General features: G+C 43.8%; 1 protein-coding gene and 1 long non-coding RNA gene across 5 annotated transcripts in view; one reads left to right on the top strand and one right to left on the bottom strand.

Moving 5' to 3' along the window:
* The window catches only part of LOC105482095 (exportin 7), an 89501-nt gene extending 73679 nt beyond the window's left edge, over positions 1-15822 (top strand). For all 4 annotated transcript variants that reach the window (XM_071068529.1, XM_071068528.1, XM_071068527.1 and 1 more), the window contains exons 19-28: positions 490-596; positions 3015-3103; positions 4143-4250; positions 7983-8065; positions 8317-8531; positions 8762-8900; positions 11327-11487; positions 12433-12531; positions 13128-13255; positions 14223-15822. In XM_071068529.1, the coding sequence (XP_070924630.1) occupies positions 490-596; positions 3015-3103; positions 4143-4250; positions 7983-8065; positions 8317-8531; positions 8762-8900; positions 11327-11487; positions 12433-12531; positions 13128-13255; positions 14223-14316 (1223 nt within the window). In that variant the 3' untranslated portion in view covers positions 14317-15822. The remainder of the gene's footprint in view (positions 1-489; positions 597-3014; positions 3104-4142; positions 4251-7982; positions 8066-8316; positions 8532-8761; positions 8901-11326; positions 11488-12432; positions 12532-13127; positions 13256-14222) is intronic.
* On the bottom strand, positions 590-19381 carry LOC139355900 (uncharacterized). Its single transcript, XR_011607167.1, has 5 exons — positions 19143-19381; positions 17523-17596; positions 16804-17055; positions 16385-16507; positions 590-1442 (listed from the first exon to the last, which is right to left on the bottom strand). It is a non-coding gene; the product is annotated as an uncharacterized lncRNA (long non-coding RNA).
* Between the last annotated feature and the right edge of the window lie 1108 nt (positions 19382-20489).

The raw sequence follows: 20489 nt of genomic DNA, 5'->3' as shown, positions 1-20489 counted from the left end.
CTCAGTGGTATTACTCTAATTTTCAGCTGTTTAAATTTAATCCTACCAAAATGACATAAAACCTTCTAGGTTTATGAAAGATGACTTTTTTAAAAATTGAGTGTGAATGAAACCTCTGTACCCATTTGAAGTTTGAGTCTCATCTAGTTCTCACGCACCAGCTTCATTCTTTTCTCCAATGACTTGCTAATTCTCAGCAAGGCAAAATAAATAAATAACATAGTACCTTATACACATACCAATCTCTGGTACTGTGGCTCAGCATCAACAAACCTAGCCTAGACTAGGTGATTTCTGTCATCTTCTAGTTTAAAAATTCTGTTTCTATATATACATGTTATTCTTAAATTGCTACCAATACCTGTTGGGATAATAAAGGGACCCCCTTGAGTTCTCCTGGGTCTGCTCATCTTTCATCCCATCTTCCCATGTATGCACAGCTTTGAATTCTTGGTATTGGGGTTATACCCTGCGATGTTTCCTTTACAGGAGAGGATGAAGATCAGTATGAGCAGTTCATGCTGCCACTCACAGCAGCGTTTGAGGCTGTGGCCCAGATGTTTAGCACCAATAGTTTCAACGAGCAGGAGGCAAAGGTGAGTGAGTCTTTTACCCAGTAATTAATCAGCTTCTGGTTTAGGGCGGTCCCTGATTGAAAATTGTGCTTGACCGTAAACTATCCACTGCCTTAGCTTTTTTTAATATCTTGTACTTCTAGGGTTTTGGAATTGCAGAACCAGATTTGTAAACTTCTATTTTTATATTACAATGTATTTGCTTAAGTAGCTCTTAGGATTTTTTTTATCTGAGTTTTCAAATATATTAGCATAAAGTTGTTTACAGTTTTCTTACTGCCTTTTTAATCTCAGTTTTATCTTTAATTACATCCCCTTCTCATTTTTAATACTGCTCATTAGTGACAAGTTGGGTTTTCTTAAAATTGTGGTAAAAAACAAAGTTTACCATCTTTACCATTTTTACATGTACAGTTCAGTGATGTCAAGTATTTCTACATTGTTGTGAAATAGATCTTCAGAATCCATGATTTTAATATGGAACATTTTCATTATTCAGTTTTTTGTGATTTCTAATATCCACTGAGATTTCTTCTTTGATACTTGAGTCATTTAGAAGGTTTAAGAATTTCCACATATATGAGTTTTTATTTTTAATTTTTTTTTTAGAGACAGAGTCTGACTCTGTTGCCCAGGCTGGAGTACAGTGGCATGATCCTAGCTCACTGCAAGCCTTGAACTCTCGGCTCAAGCAGAGTCCTCCTGCCCCAGCTTCCCATGTGGCTGGGATTATAGGCATGAGACACGATGCCCAGTGAATTTCCACATACATGGAATTCCAAGTTCTTGTTTTCTAACTCTTAGAATTGTCATTTCTTGATTGTTGCTTTCCTCATCTTTTTACTTCATACATACTGTTCTCTTGACCTGTGTCAAAATCAGAAGACACCAGGATGTTAGTATTGGTAGGACTTTTTACAGTATTCCTCAGGGCACCAAGGCTGAATGGTAGAACTACCAGATAGCCAGGGTATTGCCAGAAAAAAATGCCAGGCTTTACCTAACATTCTAAAGCTCTCCTTTTTCATCTTTAGCCTTTTCTTTTTCCATCTACAAATCAGCAGGGTAGACAGAAAGCAATACTTAATCCAGACCTCTCTCCCCTTTATACTTGTGTTTTAGGGTCTGAGATAGGTACCATTCAAACCTGGGTTATTCTGGAACATATTAGCAACTGTAGGCTAGAGTATCAACCAGTATCAAGGATTTAGGGATATCAGTGAATATCAGCCCTGTTCCCATTATATGGTATTAGTTTCATGTAAAGCAAGTAAAATTAACCAAAAGAACAACCTTGGTAGTGGACTACAGCTATCACCCACTTCTTTGTCATGTCCCATGTAGTCTTTTAAGATACTGACCCAGTCTTAGACTGGAAAACTGAGCTTGTGGTATCACCTTAGGAGAGAACTGTTTGCTTACAAGCAGACTGTTAACAGAAGGGATGTTTTTGCCAAATGTGTCAAGATCCCCAAATGTGCAACCTTCTTGAGCATATTGATGACGACCAGATATTGTTGTTGTTCTGTCTCCACGTTTGGAGACAAATCCCAAAGTACGATTTTTAAAGTAGTTTTATTGCTGTTCATGTCCCAAGTAAAAGTTTTATTGAGAGAGTGAGTATTGGATTTGGAGTCTTGGTGTTATGTATGAGTCCTGATCTGGGCCCTCCTACTACCTGGCAGCATGACTGGGGGAAGTTTTTTGGCCTCTTTAAGCATCAGTCTCTTTTTCTGCAAATGGAGAGTACAGATTAAACATAGTCTCATCTAGATGGCCCACCCAAAGGGAGAGGTGCTGTGTAGACTCCCCTTTGTCTTCCTCTTGGCAGGGCCTGCATCTGACTTCCTTTAGGGTATAAACCATTAGGGTATATATGACTCTTCTACCTCTTTTTCTTTGGGACTTCTGTTTTTCTTTTTTGCTTTTTTCTGGCTTTTTGAGTGGGTTTCTTTGCCATGTGTTTCTCTGTCTCTGTCTCTTTGTCTCTCTCTCCCTTCCTTCCTCCCTCCCTCCCCTCTTTCCCTCCCTCCCCTCATTTCCTCCCTCCCTCCCTCCCCGCCTTTCCTCCCTCCCTCTCTCCCTCCCCGCCTTTCCTCCCTGCCTCCCTCCCCTCCTTTCCTCCCTGGGTGGACTCAAAGCTTTTTCACTTTTTACATGTGATGTATTACTTCAATGTCTTAAAACCTTATCAGCCTCTATTTTTGCTATGAACCAGGAACCTATTTTCTTGGCAAAACAAACTTCCAAAGCTAACAAACTTCAAACTTCCAAAACATAATGAAAATATGCCATTCTAGCATAGAAGAGATTGAATCAGAATATTTGAGAAGGAGTGTTTGTTGAACAGTGAGAGGAAGAACTTGACACATGTGTGGAATCCTCATTAGACTGTTGCAGTTTTGTCTTCTATTTTAACATTTTTGCCTTCTACTACAGCGAACTCTAGTTGGCCTAGTAAGAGACCTGAGAGGGATCGCTTTCGCTTTCAATGCCAAGACCAGCTTCATGATGCTCTTTGAATGGATGTATCCTAACTCAAACTAGGAGCACACTACAGCATGCCTTAACTGGAGTGTGATTGGGTGATGGGGTCCAGAGAGGGTGTGGGGGGAAGGGAGGGTAGTGAGGCAAAGAAGATGAAGAGTTACCCAGAAGGCCTATATATGTCCTGGAAGCCACCTTATGACAGACATAAGGTTGTCTGAGGTTAGAACATGAATGAGGTAGTCTCCCAGTTTTTCTTTTGGATCTCAAATATAAATGCCTGCGGAACTATATACCACTGTAGACCTGTTGGTTTTGCTATATTTAGAGAGATGTTTCAGTCTACTAAAAAAAATTAAAAGGCCGGGCGCGGTGGCTCGCACCTGTAATCCCAGCACTTAGGGAGGCTGAGGTGGGCGGATCACGACGTCAGGAGATCAAGACCATCCTGGCTAAGATGGTGAAACCCCGTCTCTACTAAAAAACACAAAAAATTAGCTGGGCGTGGTGGCGTGTGCCTGTAGTCCTAGCTACTCAGGAGGCTGAGGCAGGAGAATGGCGTGAACCTGGGAGGCAGAGCTTGCAGTGAGCCGAGATCACACCACTGCACTCCAGCCTGGGTGACAGAGCGAGACTCCGTCTCAGAAAACATAAAAATAAAAAAAAAAGGATAAAAAACAACTTTTACAAATTAGGAAGTCTGACTTACTGACTTCATACCCTTATGCAGATTATTTCAAATCCAGTTGCCTCTTTAATAGTTATGTAAAGGAAATGAGCGGATCCCCTGTAATACCATAGAAGTGATGAAAGGATAAGTAACAATATGAAATACATCATACTCTTCAGAAGAAGGGCACTATGTAAACTAAAATGTATTATTATATGCCTTTTACAGGTTAAAGAACGCAAAATCACTTCAGTATCTTCTGGTTAGAAAGACCCTAAGATTAGCAAGCAAGAGACAGGAACTTAAAGAACTGTAATTTGACAAGTTTGTGCTTGGCTAGTGCTGAAAAACACTTGTAAATTCTGTACCTTTCTGGAATCAGAAATCTTTCCTTAGCTTCTCATTTACAGATATCCATCCTATATGCCAATTCTCCAACGGGCAATTGAGCTCTGGTACCATGATCCAGCCTGTACTACACCTGTACTCAAGTTGATGGCTGAGTTAGTTCATAATAGGTAAGCAGGAGGCAGAGCTTGCAAGGGCACATCTGCCCTGTTATCTGAGAGAATTTGCTGTATCTAGTGCTTTGGGCAGATTGTGGGAGATAATAAGATTCGTTGCTGCATTTTAAAATTCGAAAAGTTTTTCTGTTTTTGTTTGTTTGAAAGAATAGTATTCCTAACTACACAAAACCATAGTCAACTGCAGGAAATAAGTCACTTTTTTTTTTCTTTTTTTTTTTTTTTGAGGTGGAGTCTTGCTTTGTCTCCCAGGCTGGAATGCAGTGGCACAATCTTGGCTCACTGCAAGCTCCGCCCCCTGGGTTCACTCCATTCTCCTGCGTCAGCCTCCCGAGTAGCTGGGACTATAGGTGCCCACCACCACGCCCGGCCGATTTTTGTATTTTTAGTAGAGACGGAGTTTCACCATGTTAGTCAGGATGGTCTCAATATCCTGACCTCGTGATATGCCTGCCTTGGCCTCCCAAAGTGCTGGGATTACAGGCATGAGCCACCACGCCCGGCCAGTAAGTCACTTTTAAAAAGTCTCCAGTGGGGCACGGTGGCTCATGCCTGTAATCCTAGCTCTTTGGGAGGCCAAGGTGGGCAGATTGCTTGAATGCAGTAGTTCTGGATCAGCCTGGGCAACGTGGTGAAACTCACCTCTACAAAAAATTAGCTGGACATGGTAGCACACAACTGTAGTCCCAGCTACTCAGGAGGCTGAGATAGGAAGATCACTTTAGCCTGGGAGGCAGAAGTTGCAGTGAGCCAAGATTATGCCATTACACTCCAGCCTGGGTGACAGAACAAGACCCTGTCTCAAAATAAGTAAAATAAAAAGAATCTCCAGATGTCCATTCTTAGGAGAAGTAAATTTGGCAACCAAGATTCTGATTTCCTGCCCACAGGTACAAAAGTTAACATCTGGTAATGGTGTCTTGTCCATCACATTTCATGGTTACAGACATTGAGAAGGATAGGTATTGGAATACCCTTCCTTAAGAAAGGTATTTATTAGAGAGGTTGTGGCAGGATCAATAAAAATTTGCTTTTAAAAAGTGAGAAAGAAGGCCGGGCGCGGTAGCTCATGCCTGTAATCCCAGCACTTTGGGAGGCCGAGGCGGGTGGATCACAAGGTCAGGAGATGGAGACCACGGTGAAACCCCGTCTCTACTAAAAATACAAAAAATTAGCCGGGCGCGGTGGCAGGTGCCTGTAGTCCCAGCTACTCGGGAGGCTGAGGCAGAAGAATGGCGGGAACCCAGGAGACGGAGCTTGCAGTGAGCCGAGATCGCGCCACTGCACTCCAGCCTGGGCGACAGAGCGAGACTCCATCTCAAAAAAAAAAAGTGAGAAAGATTTTCAAAACACCAAATTAAGGATAGTGAAAAAGAAAAGTCTAGCATCTTAGCTTTCCTAGAATTTCAGGAATGGGCATTGGTCTCTCATGGCAGTCCTGAGAGAATTAATAAGGTCTTTATTTTTATTTATTTATTTATTTATTTATTTATTTATTTATTTTGAGACGGAGTTTCACTCTTGTTGCCCAGGCTGAAGTGCAATGGCACTATCTTGGCTCACTGCAACTTACGCCTCTCGGGTTCAAGCAATTCTCCTGCCTCAGCCTCCCAAGTAGCTGGGGTTATAGGCATGCGCTACCACGCCCAGCTAATTTTGTGTTTTTAGTAGAAACGGGGTTTCTCCATGTTGGTCAGGCTGGTCTCGATCTCCCGACCTGAGGTGATTGCCCGCCTTGGCCTCCCAAAGTGCTGGGATTACAGGCGTGAGCCACCATGCCCAGCAGAATTAATAAGTTTTAAAACTGCCTTATGGAGTGGGTAATACTTAAAGAGGCTGTAACTTCCCAGGAGACTTATATTCAAGAGTTACTCATTTATAAAATAGATACTTGAGAGCACTTACTCTTTGCCAAAACTTTTTTTTTTTTTTTTTTTTTTTTGAGATGGAGTGTGGCTCTGTCGCTCAGACTGGAGTGCAGTGGTGCGATCTCGGCTCACTGCAAGCTCCACCTCTCAGGTTCACACCATTCTCCTGCCTCAGCCTCCTGAGTAACTGGGACTACAAGTGCCCACCACCACACCTGGCTAATTTTTTTGTATTTTTAGTAGAGACGGGGTTTCACCATGTTAGCCAGGATGGTCTCGATCTCCTGACCTCGTGATCCGCCCGCCTCAGTCTCCCAAAGTGCTGGGATTACAGGCGTGAGCCACCGTGGCCGGCCTCTTTGCCAAAACTTCTTAGCCACTATGCCAGACAAAATCTCTACCCTCTTTGATTTTACAAATGGTGGGGAAGACAGACAATAAAAACACGTATGAAAGATCTTTCCAGTGATTAAGGGCCATGAAACAAAATAAAACAAGGCAGTAAAATAGAGGGGAATTGAAGGACAGGAGGGTCGGGGAAGACCTCTCAGAGAAGGTAGTATTAACTAGGATCTAAATGACAAGAAAGATTCCAGTAGCCCTGCAAAGATAAGGAGTCTTCTAAACAGAAAACAGCTGCAGGAGTCCTGAGATAGGACAAGCTTGTTGGGACTTGTGGCAGGAGCCTGGTTGGTGGGGGAGTCTGTGGGAGTGGGTCAGACCAGCAAGCGGAGCCAGATGATCTAGCACCTTTGCACAGCAGTGATGAGGAGTGGCATTGATTCTCGTCGCAGTGGGAAGCCGCTCGAGTGTTTTCAACAAGGGATTAAAATTATCTCATTTAAGTTTTTGAAAGGCTACCATGTGAAGAATGGGACTGAAGGCAGATTAGAAGCAGAGAGAATATAAGGGAAAGGTGGATTTGGGGTTATTTTAGAGTTAGATGTTGATGGATTCAGTGTGGGGGTGTAGGAAAGAGGAAGTAGGAAGGACTCCTGGGCTTTTCAGGTCTTACCAACTTGAATCTAATAAAGCTCATCAAAACATAGAGCAGACAAAAGAGTCAGGAACTTAAAACCAAGATGGTTACAAATTTTGGCCTTCTCTGTCTGACTTCTTTTGAACCATTCCAAGTCCCTATGCATCTTTTCTTCATATAAAATGGTAACAATGCTTTGGCCCCTCCCTCAGTTGCCAGTGAAGCCGTAAAGGTGAAGGGCTCTGCATTAGTATCAAGAGGCGATGGGTAGAAAGTATACTTTAATCAAGGCCAGGCGCAGTGGCTCACGCCTGTAATCCCAGCACTTCGGGAGGCTGAGGTGGGCGGATCACAAGGTCAGGAGATGGAGACCATCCTGGTTAACACGGTGAAACCCCGTCTCTACTAAAAATACAAAAAATTAGCCGGGCATGGTGGCTGGTGCCTATAGTCCCAGCTACTTTGGAGGCTGAGGCAGAAGAATGTTGTGAACCCAAGAGGCGAAGCTTGCAGTGAGCTGAGATCGCACCACTGCACTCTAGCCTGGGTGACAGAGCAAGACTCCATCTCAAAAAAAAAGAAAATATACTTTAATCAAATAAGAATTTTCAAATAGTAATTTTATCTGCTGCTACATTTTTTTTCTTATAAATGTTTTTAATTTGAGCAGCAGAATCTGAATCTAGCATGTTGGTCTTCAGGGTAGAAGCTACTTCATGGTTAAATGTCTATAACTTGGTTATTCTCATATTAGGATAGGCAATTGCTTATCTTAATGTAAATACAGGATCACCCAAAGTACTCAGATGAGAGCCTCAAGTACCCCAGTCTTCCAAGAAAACACCTCTGACTTTTTCTCCTTCTGTGCTCTCTGCTCAGATCCCAGCGACTCCAGTTTGATGTCTCTTCCCCCAATGGCATCTTACTCTTCCGAGAAACCAGCAAGATGATAACAATGTATGGTAAGTGCTTCAGATAATCATGCCTCTAGAAGTTAATTCCAGCTCAGTCACCACACTGTAACCAGCATGTGGGTCTCCAGCCAGCCCTGGCAGGAGCCAGGACAGCATTCCTATTTATGCTAATACGTGTGCATTAGAGTGCCACCTGTCACCAGGGACCTGCTGGAACTTGTATGCCTTTGGAGTAGGAAGGCTGAACTAAACGAGCACTTCTAATGTGGTTGAATAACATATATGACATGTCTACTCAGGCAATCGCATCCTGACACTAGGAGAGGTCCCAAAGGATCAGGTCTATGCTCTGAAGCTCAAGGGCATCTCCATCTGCTTCTCCATGCTGAAGGCTGCTCTCAGTGGGAGTTACGTCAATTTTGGAGTCTTTCGTCTCTATGGAGATGATGCCCTGGACAATGCTCTGCAGACCTTCATCAAGCTGCTCCTCTCTATTCCCCACAGTGATCTCTTGGTAAGCCTTACGCTGCATTGCCAGAATCTTGTTCCTCATCACATTCAGCCTTTTTCACCTGAGACCATGATTAAACACTGCTCTTGAGAAACTATATAAGCTAGCTCCTTTTGCTGTAACTAAGTCTTCTGTTTTCCCAGCTGAAAGGAGCTAAGCTATTTAAGATCGTCCCCCTGCATGCTGGAGTGCATAGTGCCTAAGCTGATTTTCTTCTTCCTCCTCTCCCACAGGATTACCCCAAGCTCAGCCAGTCTTATTATTCACTACTGGAAGTCCTGACCCAGGACCATATGAACTTTATTGCAAGCCTGGAACCTCGTGTCATCATGTATATTCTCTCTTCCATTTCTGAAGGACTTACTGCACTTGGTAAGCACCTGGGTGGAGTGAGTTGGTAGCTTTGTTTTTTACCACTTAACTAAACAAAGAGAGAATCTTGCCCCAGTGTCCAAAAAGATCACTGCCTTGGGGGTTTGGCCATAACAATAAAGTATATAATGCACAGCACATGCTCATCCAGCAGACACTCACTGATCGCCTCCTAAGTACAAGGCACTGTGGAAGCACTGAGGATACAGTAATTAACAACATATAGTCCCGTCCTTAAGGGGCTTATCTGGTGGGTAGAACAGACACATGAGCAAACTGCCTGTTTACCATACTTAACCACTTAAACATTACAATAGGGGTGAGTACAGAGTGCTACACAAGCCCTCAAGAATACCTAGACTCCTGGTTATGAGGAGGTCAGGATCAAGGAAGACTGGCTGGAAGACTTGGCATCAAAGCATAAACCTAAAAGCTGGACAGGTGTTACCCTGGTTAGCCAGGGAGGGTTCCTAGCAGCAGAGACAGCAAGCACTTGCACCTGTAGACGAAGGAACCAGGAAATCCAGACGGCTGGCACACTAGTCCAGAGGAGTCAGGAATGAATTGAAGCTTTAGAGATAAGCAGGAGCAAATCTGGAGATCTTGAGGGGGATCCGCCCATAAGCTGTATTAGGCCGTTTGAATTGTGTCCTGAGGGCCGTGGAGGCTGGGGAAAGGTTTCATGCAGCTAGCTCCATAAGTTTTTTCATCCTAGTCCATATGGCTCCTGTCAACCATTTTGTTTCTAGGCTACCTTCCAACAATCTTTTTTTTTTTTTTTTTTTGAGACAGTCGCTCTGTCGCCCAGGCAGAAATCTCGGCTCACTGCAACCTCTGCCTCCCGGGTTCACGCCATTCTCCTGCCTCAGCCTCCTGAGTAGTTGGGACTATAGGCACCCACCACCACACCTGGCTAATTTTTTTGTATTTTTAGTAGAGACGGGGTTTCACCATGTTAGCCAGGATGGTCTCGATCTCCTGACCTCGTGATCCGCCTGGCTCGGCCTCCCATAGTACTGAGATTACAGGCATGAGGTACTGTGCCTGGCCCAACAATCTTATGTATTCAGGGAATAAAACACATTTTTATATTACGCTGAACAAAACATAAGTAGGAAGATTAAGTCAACTGCCAAATAGTGATGATATATTGCAAATACACATAGACTGACTTTTGGATTATCAACTGTGGTGAATTACCCATGCCTCTGTGCCACTTTGATACACATTGACTTCCATCATTCTATCAGGGTGCGTAGCCATACCTAGTACAGTCCAATCAAGGTATCAGCCCTTGTTTTGGAAGACTTTTTTATATCTTACTGAAAATACAGGGACCTGGCCGGGCATGGTGGCTCACGCCTGTAATCCCAGCACTTTGGGAGGCTGAGGCAGGCAGATCACAAGGTCAGGAGTTCAAGAGCAACCTGGCCAATATGGTGAAACCCTGTCTCTACTAAAAATACAGAAATTAGCTGGGCGTGGTGGCACGTGCCTGTAGTCCCAGCTACTCTGGAGGCTGAGGCAGAAGAATCGCTTGAACCCGGGAGGTAGAGGTTGCAGTGAGCCAAGATCGTGCCACTGCACTCCAGCCTGGGTGACAGAACAAGACTCAGTCTCAAAAAGAAAAAAAAGAAAAGAAAAAGAAAGTAGAGGGACCTTTGCATAAACCGTCAGTCCCGTAGGAATCAGAGACTTGTTTACTCTTTTAAGGGTTCAGCCCCTTAGTCCTTTGGCCTCACCTCATCAGAGTTCTGTCCACAGGTTGTGCTGTACTGTTGCCTTTGTAAAGATGTATAGATGAGTCTGCAGCTCCCCCCAGAGATGCTTTGGAGATAAACAGATGATGCAGCACACCCCCTATTCTAACAAACAATAAACATTCAGAGGCTACATCAATCTGGGTTTAATTACATCCCACTGGTAACTCAGAGCATAGGCTCATAAGCCAGGCTTCTTGGATTCTAATCACAGCTCCTGCAGTTACTAGCAGTTGATCATTAGGCCGATGCATAACCTCTCCTAATTCTAGTTTCCTCATGTGTAAAACAAAAAACCTACTTCCTGAATTCTTGAGAGGATAAATTAGAGATAACACCTATAAGGTACTTAGAACAAAATCTGGCACAAAAGAAGCACTTGCTGAATCGAACTGTTTGTTATTTTGTGTGAGGCAGAAGACGTATGTACATCCACAACACATTGAGCCAATAATTTCGGTATTTTTTATTACCACATACTCACTTTCAAACATAGAAATTGAGCCCTGCTATACAATGAGAGTGAGAGGTTAACACGAGTCATCTTGAGCAACCGCCTTGGCTGAATTGGCCACAGTACCCTAATGGATCTCACCCAAAGATAGTCCATATTTGCTCAGGCCACCATCAGTAGCTCTGCCCTACCCCTACCTTTCTTTCTTACAGACACCATGGTGTGCACAGGCTGCTGCTCCTGCCTGGACCATATTGTAACATACCTCTTCAAGCAGCTATCACGTAGCACCAAGAAGAGGACCACACCCCTGAACCAGGAGAGCGACCGCTTTCTGCACATCATGCAGCAGCATCCAGAGATGATCCAGCAGGTAAGAAAGTGGAGGCATAGGAGGCAGTGATGGGGTGTCCCACAGAGGAAGGACCTCTGCAAGACAGGGGAGCCCACACATGATTAACGTAACATCTCATCAGGTTCCTGCTGCTGAGATGAAGTCCGTGTCTTAAAGTTGCAGTGGATTTTGAGTTTGCCAGGTAATCACTGGATGTAGAAAAAACTCAGGTTCTGGATTATTATTGTTGAGTGTCACAGCGACCCCTGTGCCCTGGACCTATCTCATGAGCACTATCCTCTATCGGTGAAAATTACTTCGCTCACCCGCTGCTATAAATAGAGCAAGAGTTAGCAGCATCCAGCTTTCTAAAGGCCTGCGTTCCTGTTTACAAAACAGGAACAAGAATGTAAGACAGAAGGAAATAACTGGCCACAGAGAGATCAAACCATATGCTTGCTTTTATTTTATTTGTATGTGTCTTGAAGTAACTTACAGAAATACATGCTAGATGAAAATAGATAAGGAAATGGGATCAGTAACTATTGAGATTTTAGCCACTATTACCTTTGTCCACACTGTTCTCTAAAGAAGCAGAGAAATAATTCAGAACTCCATCACGTTCACAAAATGTCATAAAGCTGTCAACTCTGAGTACCTGGAAGGGATCATGCAATGTGGTTTTGCTTACTGTAATTTTGTTACGTGACCCCATCCCATTCCCCACAAGTCGAGGTGACCTGGAAAGATCCATTTTTGTAAGTGAAGTAATCAAACCAATTTTAAGAATAAGAAAGGAAATGAGTATCTTAGAAGAAAAGGTAACCTTGAAATATAAGACTCAGATGAAGCTTCACAAACTATTTGTCTGATTTACCCTATACAGAAAAGGCCTTCAGCCTAATATACTCCTGTATTTGGAATCTGTCGTTTTATCTTGGGTAGCAGTACATTAGGTCACTGCATCAAATTCTCTATTTTCAGATGCTGTCCACGGTGCTGAACATCATCATCTTTGAAGACTGTAGGAACCAGTGGTCTATGTCCCGACCACTACTTGGCTTGATATTGCTTAATGAAAAGGTGAGAGAGCCAGCTCCCTGGTGCCAACCCCAGAAGCAGTGAAAACCACGCACTTGCTATCACCAAGCACTGGGAGAAATGTGTATAGAAACACCCCACGGTGGTGAAACAGGGAAAATGGGTCATTTACCGAGCATGTCCCTTTCAATTCACATTTGTGCTTTCAATATCACATAATCACTTAACTGTTAGAAGTCAGCATGTGTGGTAGCTCACAGACACAGGATAAAGGAGGGTTTCCCCTAGGCAGTAAAAGAAACCTTTCAAGGAAATAATGTACCTGGGTATCAGAGGACCTAAAACCTAAGTTCCAGTTCTAGCTCTGCTATAAACAAGTCTTGAGATTCCGATAAAAGAAAGGTCTGGATCAGATGACCCTTTAAAGTACTTTACAATTTAAAAATTCTTTATTTTCTTAGTAGGATGAAGACATATTATCCCGCAAGTGCTTGCCTGAAATTTTTTTTTAAGTGTCCAATTTTAGTAGATACTCCATTCCTCCTTAGAGAAAAACATTCTTCAACCCTGCAGATGACAGAGGGCTAATCTGCCTTCCCCTGCTTCTCTTACCTTCTGTTCCACTCCTTGCCCCACAGTATTTTTCTGACCTAAGGAACAGTATCGTGAACAGCCAGCCACCAGAGAAGCAGCAGGCCATGCACCTGTGTTTTGAGAACCTGATGGAAGGCATTGAGCGAAATCTTCTTACGAAAAACAGAGACAGGTGAGTATAGAGCGTCCTGCCTAGAAACCTCAATTGCTATTTTTCAAATCAACGAAACAGGCAGTTCCTTTAAAGTGTTTGTACATCTGTGTTTGGAGGCCATCTAAAGCAGTGCTATCCAATAGAAAAGTGAGCCATGTTAAACAGGCAAAATTCATTTTAATAATATATTTTATTTAACCCATTGTATCTAAAATACTGTATCAATGTGTAATCAGTATTTTTAAATTGTGGGTTTTCACATTCTTTTTGTACTACATTTTCACAATCCTGTGTACTTTACATTTAACAGCATATGTCAGTTCATATATTTTCATCAGAAATACTTGATCCGTATTTAGATTTCATAAATTTACAGTTGACAAAGTAGGTTCCCATAATACCCAGATTGTTTCAGACATACCTAGGGATTTTCCAATAACTGCATTGTGTATCTGGGCTTTGCAATTAATTTTTAAATTTTATTTAATTTTAATTAATTTAAAATAAGGCATTTTAATTTAAAATTAAGATGCAGTTGGGGAGCTGAATGTTAAATTGTATTTAATTTGGATTCATTTTCTCAGTCACACTGGCCATAATTTAGGGGCTCGGTAGCCGTATGCGGTTATCAGCTGCCCTATTGGACAGCACGGCACTACACCACCTGGTCTTGCTGCATTAAGAAATGAGATGGCTTCATTGGCTTACTGCCCTCACGTGTGAGGGCAACTTCCTACCTCTGTCAGTGAGATTTCTTTTGTGCTGCCATGAGCCCATGGTAGCCCTCAGGGCCCCAGATTTGACCAGATCTCTAGGCCAACTTTCTCTTAGAGTCTTAAGACTGAAATTAACTGATCTTTGAAACAGAACCCATCAATTCATACATTCTACTTCCCATGGTTTAAAAAAAAAAAACCTGTTAGGCAAATACCTCCCCCCCCCCCCGCCACTCTCCTCCCCCAACCCACATGCATCCTCTCTGCAGGTTCACCCAGAACCTGTCAGCATTCCGTCGAGAAGTCAACGACTCGATGAAGAATTCCACTTATGGCGTGAATAGCAATGACATGATGAGCTGACACCTCCTTGGACTCTACCTGTACAGAGCAGCGTCCCTTTGGTTTGGCCCAGAGGGGCGAACAATTGCAAGGGAGAGGGCCTGGCTGATCCTGGCTCTTTTCTCCAGGGGTGTGGGGAAAATGGCAAAGGTCAACTAGCTACATCCCCAGGGAATAGGGGTGTGAGTGCACTCACTAGGGGGCAGGGCGCTGCTGGTTCCTGGGGGACTGGGTGGGAAGGGTGGTGGGAGGAGATAAGAGACACAAACTGAGACTCCAGCCTCTCTTCCTGGGGCCACCCAAGGGGGGAGAACCCCTAGTGTCCTGCCACAACCTGCCTTGTATAAACATGTACATTTTTTCATAACATTTTGAACAAGGTTTATATTGACTCAAGTTTAAAAACAAAAAGTGTGACTGAAAAATTTTTACAGAGTCTAGTGCACCAATGCTGATGTGAGGGGTTGTGTATGCGAGTGAAGAAAATGTGTATTCTGGTGGCCTGAAGCTTTACTGGACAAGGATGTGTGAGAGTGCAGAGATATATTTAGTGACACAGTAGAGAGGCAAAAAAAAAAAAAAAAAAGCTAAAATTCCAAATGTATATTTTTTCGTATTGCCCTATCCTCACCCAGAAATATCACTTCCTGTTACTGTATTAACCCTTGTTATTAGGAACTCTAAGCCATGCCAGAACACCGTCCCTCCCCTTGGACCATATAGATTCTGCCCTGGGTCCCTAGCCCCTTGCAGTGATAAATAACTCCAGCTAAAAGTGTTTGGTGTTCTTATCTCCATCCTCTTTCCTACTTTGCTTACCCTCATCCTCAGACAGATGCCTCTTGCTTCTAAAAGTTGGATTTAACGACGTGTTGTAGGGTTCTTGGTCTCTGTGAAGGTAGAGACCAGAGAGAAGGAAGTGAGCCCACTGCTCTCCTGTGGAGCAATGTGGGTGAGTCCACCAGAGGCCCTGCTGTGTGTGGCCAATAAATTTTAGTCTTCCCCAGCCCTCGAGGCAGTGTGTGTGGATGTATGCGTGTGGATATTTATATATGTACCCTGCACTCATGAATGTATGAACTGGAGGAAGTTACTACAGTGGAGGGGTTCTTAATAACAAGGTCTACCTAGCATGAAGTATTTAACATTCTCCCACCCCTTAAAAAATATACATTTTTATAAAATGAAAACCATAATAAATGTTTTGAATATTAAAAAAAGAAATAACCTACAGAGGAAAATTAATGGAGAAAGCTATTTGCCTTGTACTTTTTCCACAACTGTTGCTGCTAGTTGTACACATCTCTAGTTCAGCTCTTGCCCACGGGACACTCATCAATTAGGTTTTATTTTTATTTCTCTCCTCTACCCCCAGAAACAAGCCTGTTAATTTTTTTCCCTTCTCCTCTGGCGACTGTGTGATGAATCCTTTCTTGCGTGATCAGGTTGCGGATAGACTTGTAAGGGTGTTTGCTGCATACAGTGTAAGCATTGTGACCGCCAATAAACTTCAATGGTTTCTACTGACCTGGCTTCAGCAATCATGTCCAGTGTGCGTCCAAGGACATGTCTCACTCAAAACACGTGAATATGTGTGAAACCTTCTTTAAAAGCCCGTGAATGACAGGGGCCCCTCCACCTGATCAAATTCACTTGTTTCTCATTGTACAAAGTCTGACTCAGTTTCTTTCAAAAGTATATGATTGATATATCTCTGTCAACAAAACCAGTCACATGCTATTGTCCACAGCTATGAAGCAGAAGCCATTCTACTTTTCTATTAGCTTTCAAATAATAACATGGCTACTAGCAGACAAGTAGTAATTGAAGAAAGCCCACTGTGTTAATATTCTGATATCAGCTTCTCTGATGTGGACTGGGTTTCATTCATTAGCCTATGACAAGTTCAGGGGCAAATATTATCCCCTGGAATACTTTGCAGACCTCACAGGCCAGATTTGTCAAACGAGGAACGCTTGTTAACAGAGACTACTTCTAACCCCTGCACTATGTATTCAGAGTACCTGAGTATGAGGAAATTTGATTGCCAGAAACACAGAAAAGTATTAAGACACAGACATGTGTGTACTTTAATGCAGGTTTCCATCCCATGACTCTCAGGCGCTAGGGTGCCATTCTTGTCTGCCTTGTGTAGATGTACTACTGCCTTTGCAGTTTCAGCTTTCTGGGAACTGCTATAGCTGCCTCAGTCCTAAGTTATTTCAAAGGCGAAAAAAATATTCTGATGGCTACAAGGCAAATGGAGTTGATTCATCTTAGCTAAATTCCATCTCTAAGCCTAACACATATTAAATGGTGAGTTTTCATTAATATGCATATACTTCTGACACATGACCTAGGGACCTGGAATTCTGATTCTATAGTTAGGTGACACAAAATAACTTTCTCATGGATACTTGAAGAGGAGTCCCCTTTCCCCAACTGTTTTGAGATGCTGATTAATCAGCAAAACCCCAGACCTCTCCCTTCCCTGGGCAAGAAACTCACCAAGGATGGTGGTCTCCTCAGTTCAGCCCTGAGTGTAGTCCAGTCATAAGGAGCCATGATTAAAATCTTCCACAGCTTCATCAGATTTATTAAACAGTGAAGCTTTTCCCTCCTCTGCCATGGTTAAAATTTTCCACAACTTCATCAGACTTTTTAAACAGTAAAGCTGTTCCTTCCTTTGCTGACAATTCAAAGAGGGGGCACCAAATCACCTTTTGGTCAAAAATGGTCAGCGATTTCATATGATTCAACCTAGTAAATGTAAAAGTTGATTTTCTTTAGATTTTGGTTTCGCCAGAAATCATGAGATTTTATTCAGTCAAAACAAAAGTGTATTTGAGAATTTCTAGGTTTATTCCCTAGGCACTATGTTCATCAAGTAAAGTGTCTTTAGATAGTGTTTCCTGACACAAACTATGCCTTACATTGAAAACTTTCTTTACTACAGATTATTAAATTGTATTCGTGTTTGTTGGCCCAGCCCAAGGGTTATCTATTCCCACTAACGTGTAAATCAGATAAAGGAAGAAGGGATTTGGCACAGGATTGCAATTTTAAGTTTTTAAATTTGAAGAAGTAATGACTTTGGGCGTAAGTGCCCATTTTCTAATGACAAGTGACAACCTAAGAAATAAGTTTTTCATTCTCTAAAACATTGGCTTTATTAAGGGACTTTTTCCCCTCCCCACAACCCCCCACTGGAAATAATGTTTTAGTACCTTTTGAAATTTCAGCTAAGTACATCAGACCACTTTCCAAAATATCCATGCTTGTGGGGTAACATGAATTAAATCTAGAAAGCCAGAGAAACTCCCTATATCATATTTGCCACCAGCCAAACCTGTCCAGGCCAACCCTAGCCCACGATTTTTGGCTAGATCTACAAGCCTAAATTGACATATAATGCTGCCAAAACTATCAAATGCCAAAGCCAAAAAGGAGAGGAAAGATAGTTATAGGGACCCTGTAAAAGCTACAAGCTTGTTGATTAGGCCTTGAAAACTGTAAGTGATTCTAACTACTTAAAAGTCCTGGTGGTTCTTTAAGTATTTGAAAGGATGAAAATGTGGTCATCAGCCATAATTAGATACTAGGTCATGTCTAAAAAGATTCTTGCCTCTGTAGCTTGTCCTCTGGGTCCATTACATTTATCTTGGGTGTCTTTATCCTGAACTCATTGGTCGGCTGCCACTTGGGTGCTTTTAAGGAAGAGCAGATCAACTAAGGGAATCAGGTGCCAGACAACGGGACGTGAGACTGTCAAGGTAGAGGATGAAATTAAGTTTGGAAAATCATTCCCCTTCCTCAGAAGAGCCTTCTGGTTCTCAGGACAGCCTGACTGCTACCCTTTGTCATCTGTTCATCAAATACTTATTCAGCATCTATTATGGGCCAAGTATCTTTTTGATGGTCAGCAATGGAAAAGGAAACTCAAAAGCAGAAAAAGTCATTTGCAAGGCAAATTTATCTCCATTCTTCTGTTTTGTGATCACTTAGTAATACAAACTGACTGTAAAATATAGTAAACAGTACTTAGAAAAGCACCATGCACAATTAAGCATACAGCAGCACCCATATGGCCTAAAAGAATGGCAAGTGGGGAATCTCCTGACCCTTGCTATTGAATCACGAAGTTAGCAAGTCAGAGCGTCTGGATTCAAGGTCTGGAGGACAGACTCAGGATAGAAACTAACTAATGGGCAGTGGATCAAGCCTTATGTAAAGCTCAGAAGGGACAATAAAGAGTCTAACGGGCACTCCCTACAGCTAGTGAAAGGGTGGGAGAATATAAGAGCCGTGGTCTCAAAGTCAGAAAATGCAAACTTCTCCCTAGTTGACTATACTGTGTAAAGACAGTAAAGCATCCTCTCAAGGCCAAATTCAACTGGAAAATGGTTGAGAGTGCCAACTAAGATGATGGAAACAAAACCACTTTTAAGTTTAGAAGAATGCAGGCCATTATTTCACTAGGAAACTAGGTATCTACCCTTTAACACTTTGCAGTCCAGGGCATGTGTCACAAGTTAAAAACTTATCAGCCAAGCTACGAATGCTGCACCAGAATTCATAAATTCAACTATGCGGATACAACCACGATCTCTGCCTCCATATCCTACGCCTGGCCTTTGCAGGTCTGCAGAACTCTCTCTTCTCAGTCTAAATTTACATACCCTTTGCTCGCCTACCGTTTTCTAAACCCCAAATTGGACCCAGTCCCTCTCTCAAGTCTCCCCTTACTGTGCCCGTTCCTAAGAGCCTTAGAGCCCACCTGCTCTTCTGTTTGGAGTGTTCCTAACCTCAACCCCTGCCTGTCCCAGTAGCCAAAGTGTGCTCCTTACGAGATGCGCCCAGACCATGGTGTCATGGCTAGTGACAAGGATGTACAGTTTCTGGGGCGTGTACAGTAAGGGGAGCGGTGGAACTAATTTGGGTGAAGCCCCAGCAGAGAGATGCCAGACTGTCTGGTTTATGCGGGTTAGCCTCACATCGCTGCCATAGCTCACTACGACAATGAAAAGAGCAAAAGCTGTTGACACCATCCCGCCTGCACCCTGCGAAAGAAAGGGCGAGTTCCTACCCCACCCGGCCTGACCCTCCCCGGCCAGCGCCGCAGCCCCGGAAGTAATTTCGGAAGAAGTTTTTTCCACCGGGAGGTGGCGCCTGCGCACTCAGGTGTCCGCGCCCTCTGGTCCTGCTCTCGCCCAGCTTACGCTGCCGCGCGCAGGCGCAGTCCAGACTCGGTCCTGGCCGGGGTTTCTAGTGTTGCCGCTGGAAGAGCGAGGTCTTAATTGCTTTGCGGTGCTTTGCGGGAGCGTTCTTGGGGAAGTCCAAAGCTGGGCTCCTGCGGCCCTTGGGTACCCACGGCGCCGTGTGCCTGGCAGAAGTTCGAGTTCACAGCAGGCAGCCGCAGTGCTAATCAGCGGCGCTGTTCCCGGGCTGGGTGCAGCTGCTAAGGACAAGGTCCCTGCTCCGAAGAATGTGGTGGCGCGGGGATACCCTGAAAGGGACGGCCATGGCGCACACGAGATGCCCTAGGGTTCGTGGGAGGGCATGCAGGAGCAGCCCCTGCAGGGCTTGGCCCGCCGGAGAAGGCAAGGGAGAGCACTCCAAGCTGCACAAATGGCGTGGCTGGAGGGAAGGTGCAGCCTAGTGTGTGTCTGGATGAGGGCTGGCACAGGAGCTTGGTATTTGATCCTGAACGCTCTGCATTTCCAAAGGCCACTTGGCAAAGCAGCCTGGTGACCAGTCTTTGTTTAGCCCACCAGCTAGTGGGGAATACAGACTTGGACCAAGACAAGGACTGCAGGGAGAGTTGGGCGATGTTAGGAGAGGAGGGCTTTGTGATCAGTTGCATTTGGAGTAAAGAGGATTCTAGTATGATTTCCAGGTTCCAGGACAGAGCGGCAACTGAGTAAGGAAGAGGGAGTGTAGCACTTTGGGGATGAGGGTGCAGGAGCGAAGGCACCGCGCTGGGTGAGCCTGAATGGGACTCCCATCCAGAGAATTCCCTGCTCTTGCAGGCAGAGCACTGGGGAGATTGCTACAGAAGAAAATGCCAGTCCCACAAAAGCTCAGAAAATAGTATAAAGGGGGCCACGAATGGTGGCTCATGCCTGTAATCCCAGCACTTTGGGAGGCCGAGGCAGGAGGATCTCTGGAGCCCAGGAGTTCAAGACCAGCCTGGG

Source organism: Macaca nemestrina, chromosome 8 (genome assembly GCF_043159975.1).
Source record: "Macaca nemestrina isolate mMacNem1 chromosome 8, mMacNem.hap1, whole genome shotgun sequence".
NCBI classification, from domain to species: domain Eukaryota; kingdom Metazoa; phylum Chordata; class Mammalia; order Primates; family Cercopithecidae; genus Macaca; species Macaca nemestrina.
This window is presented reverse-complemented; position numbering and strand designations above follow the sequence as displayed.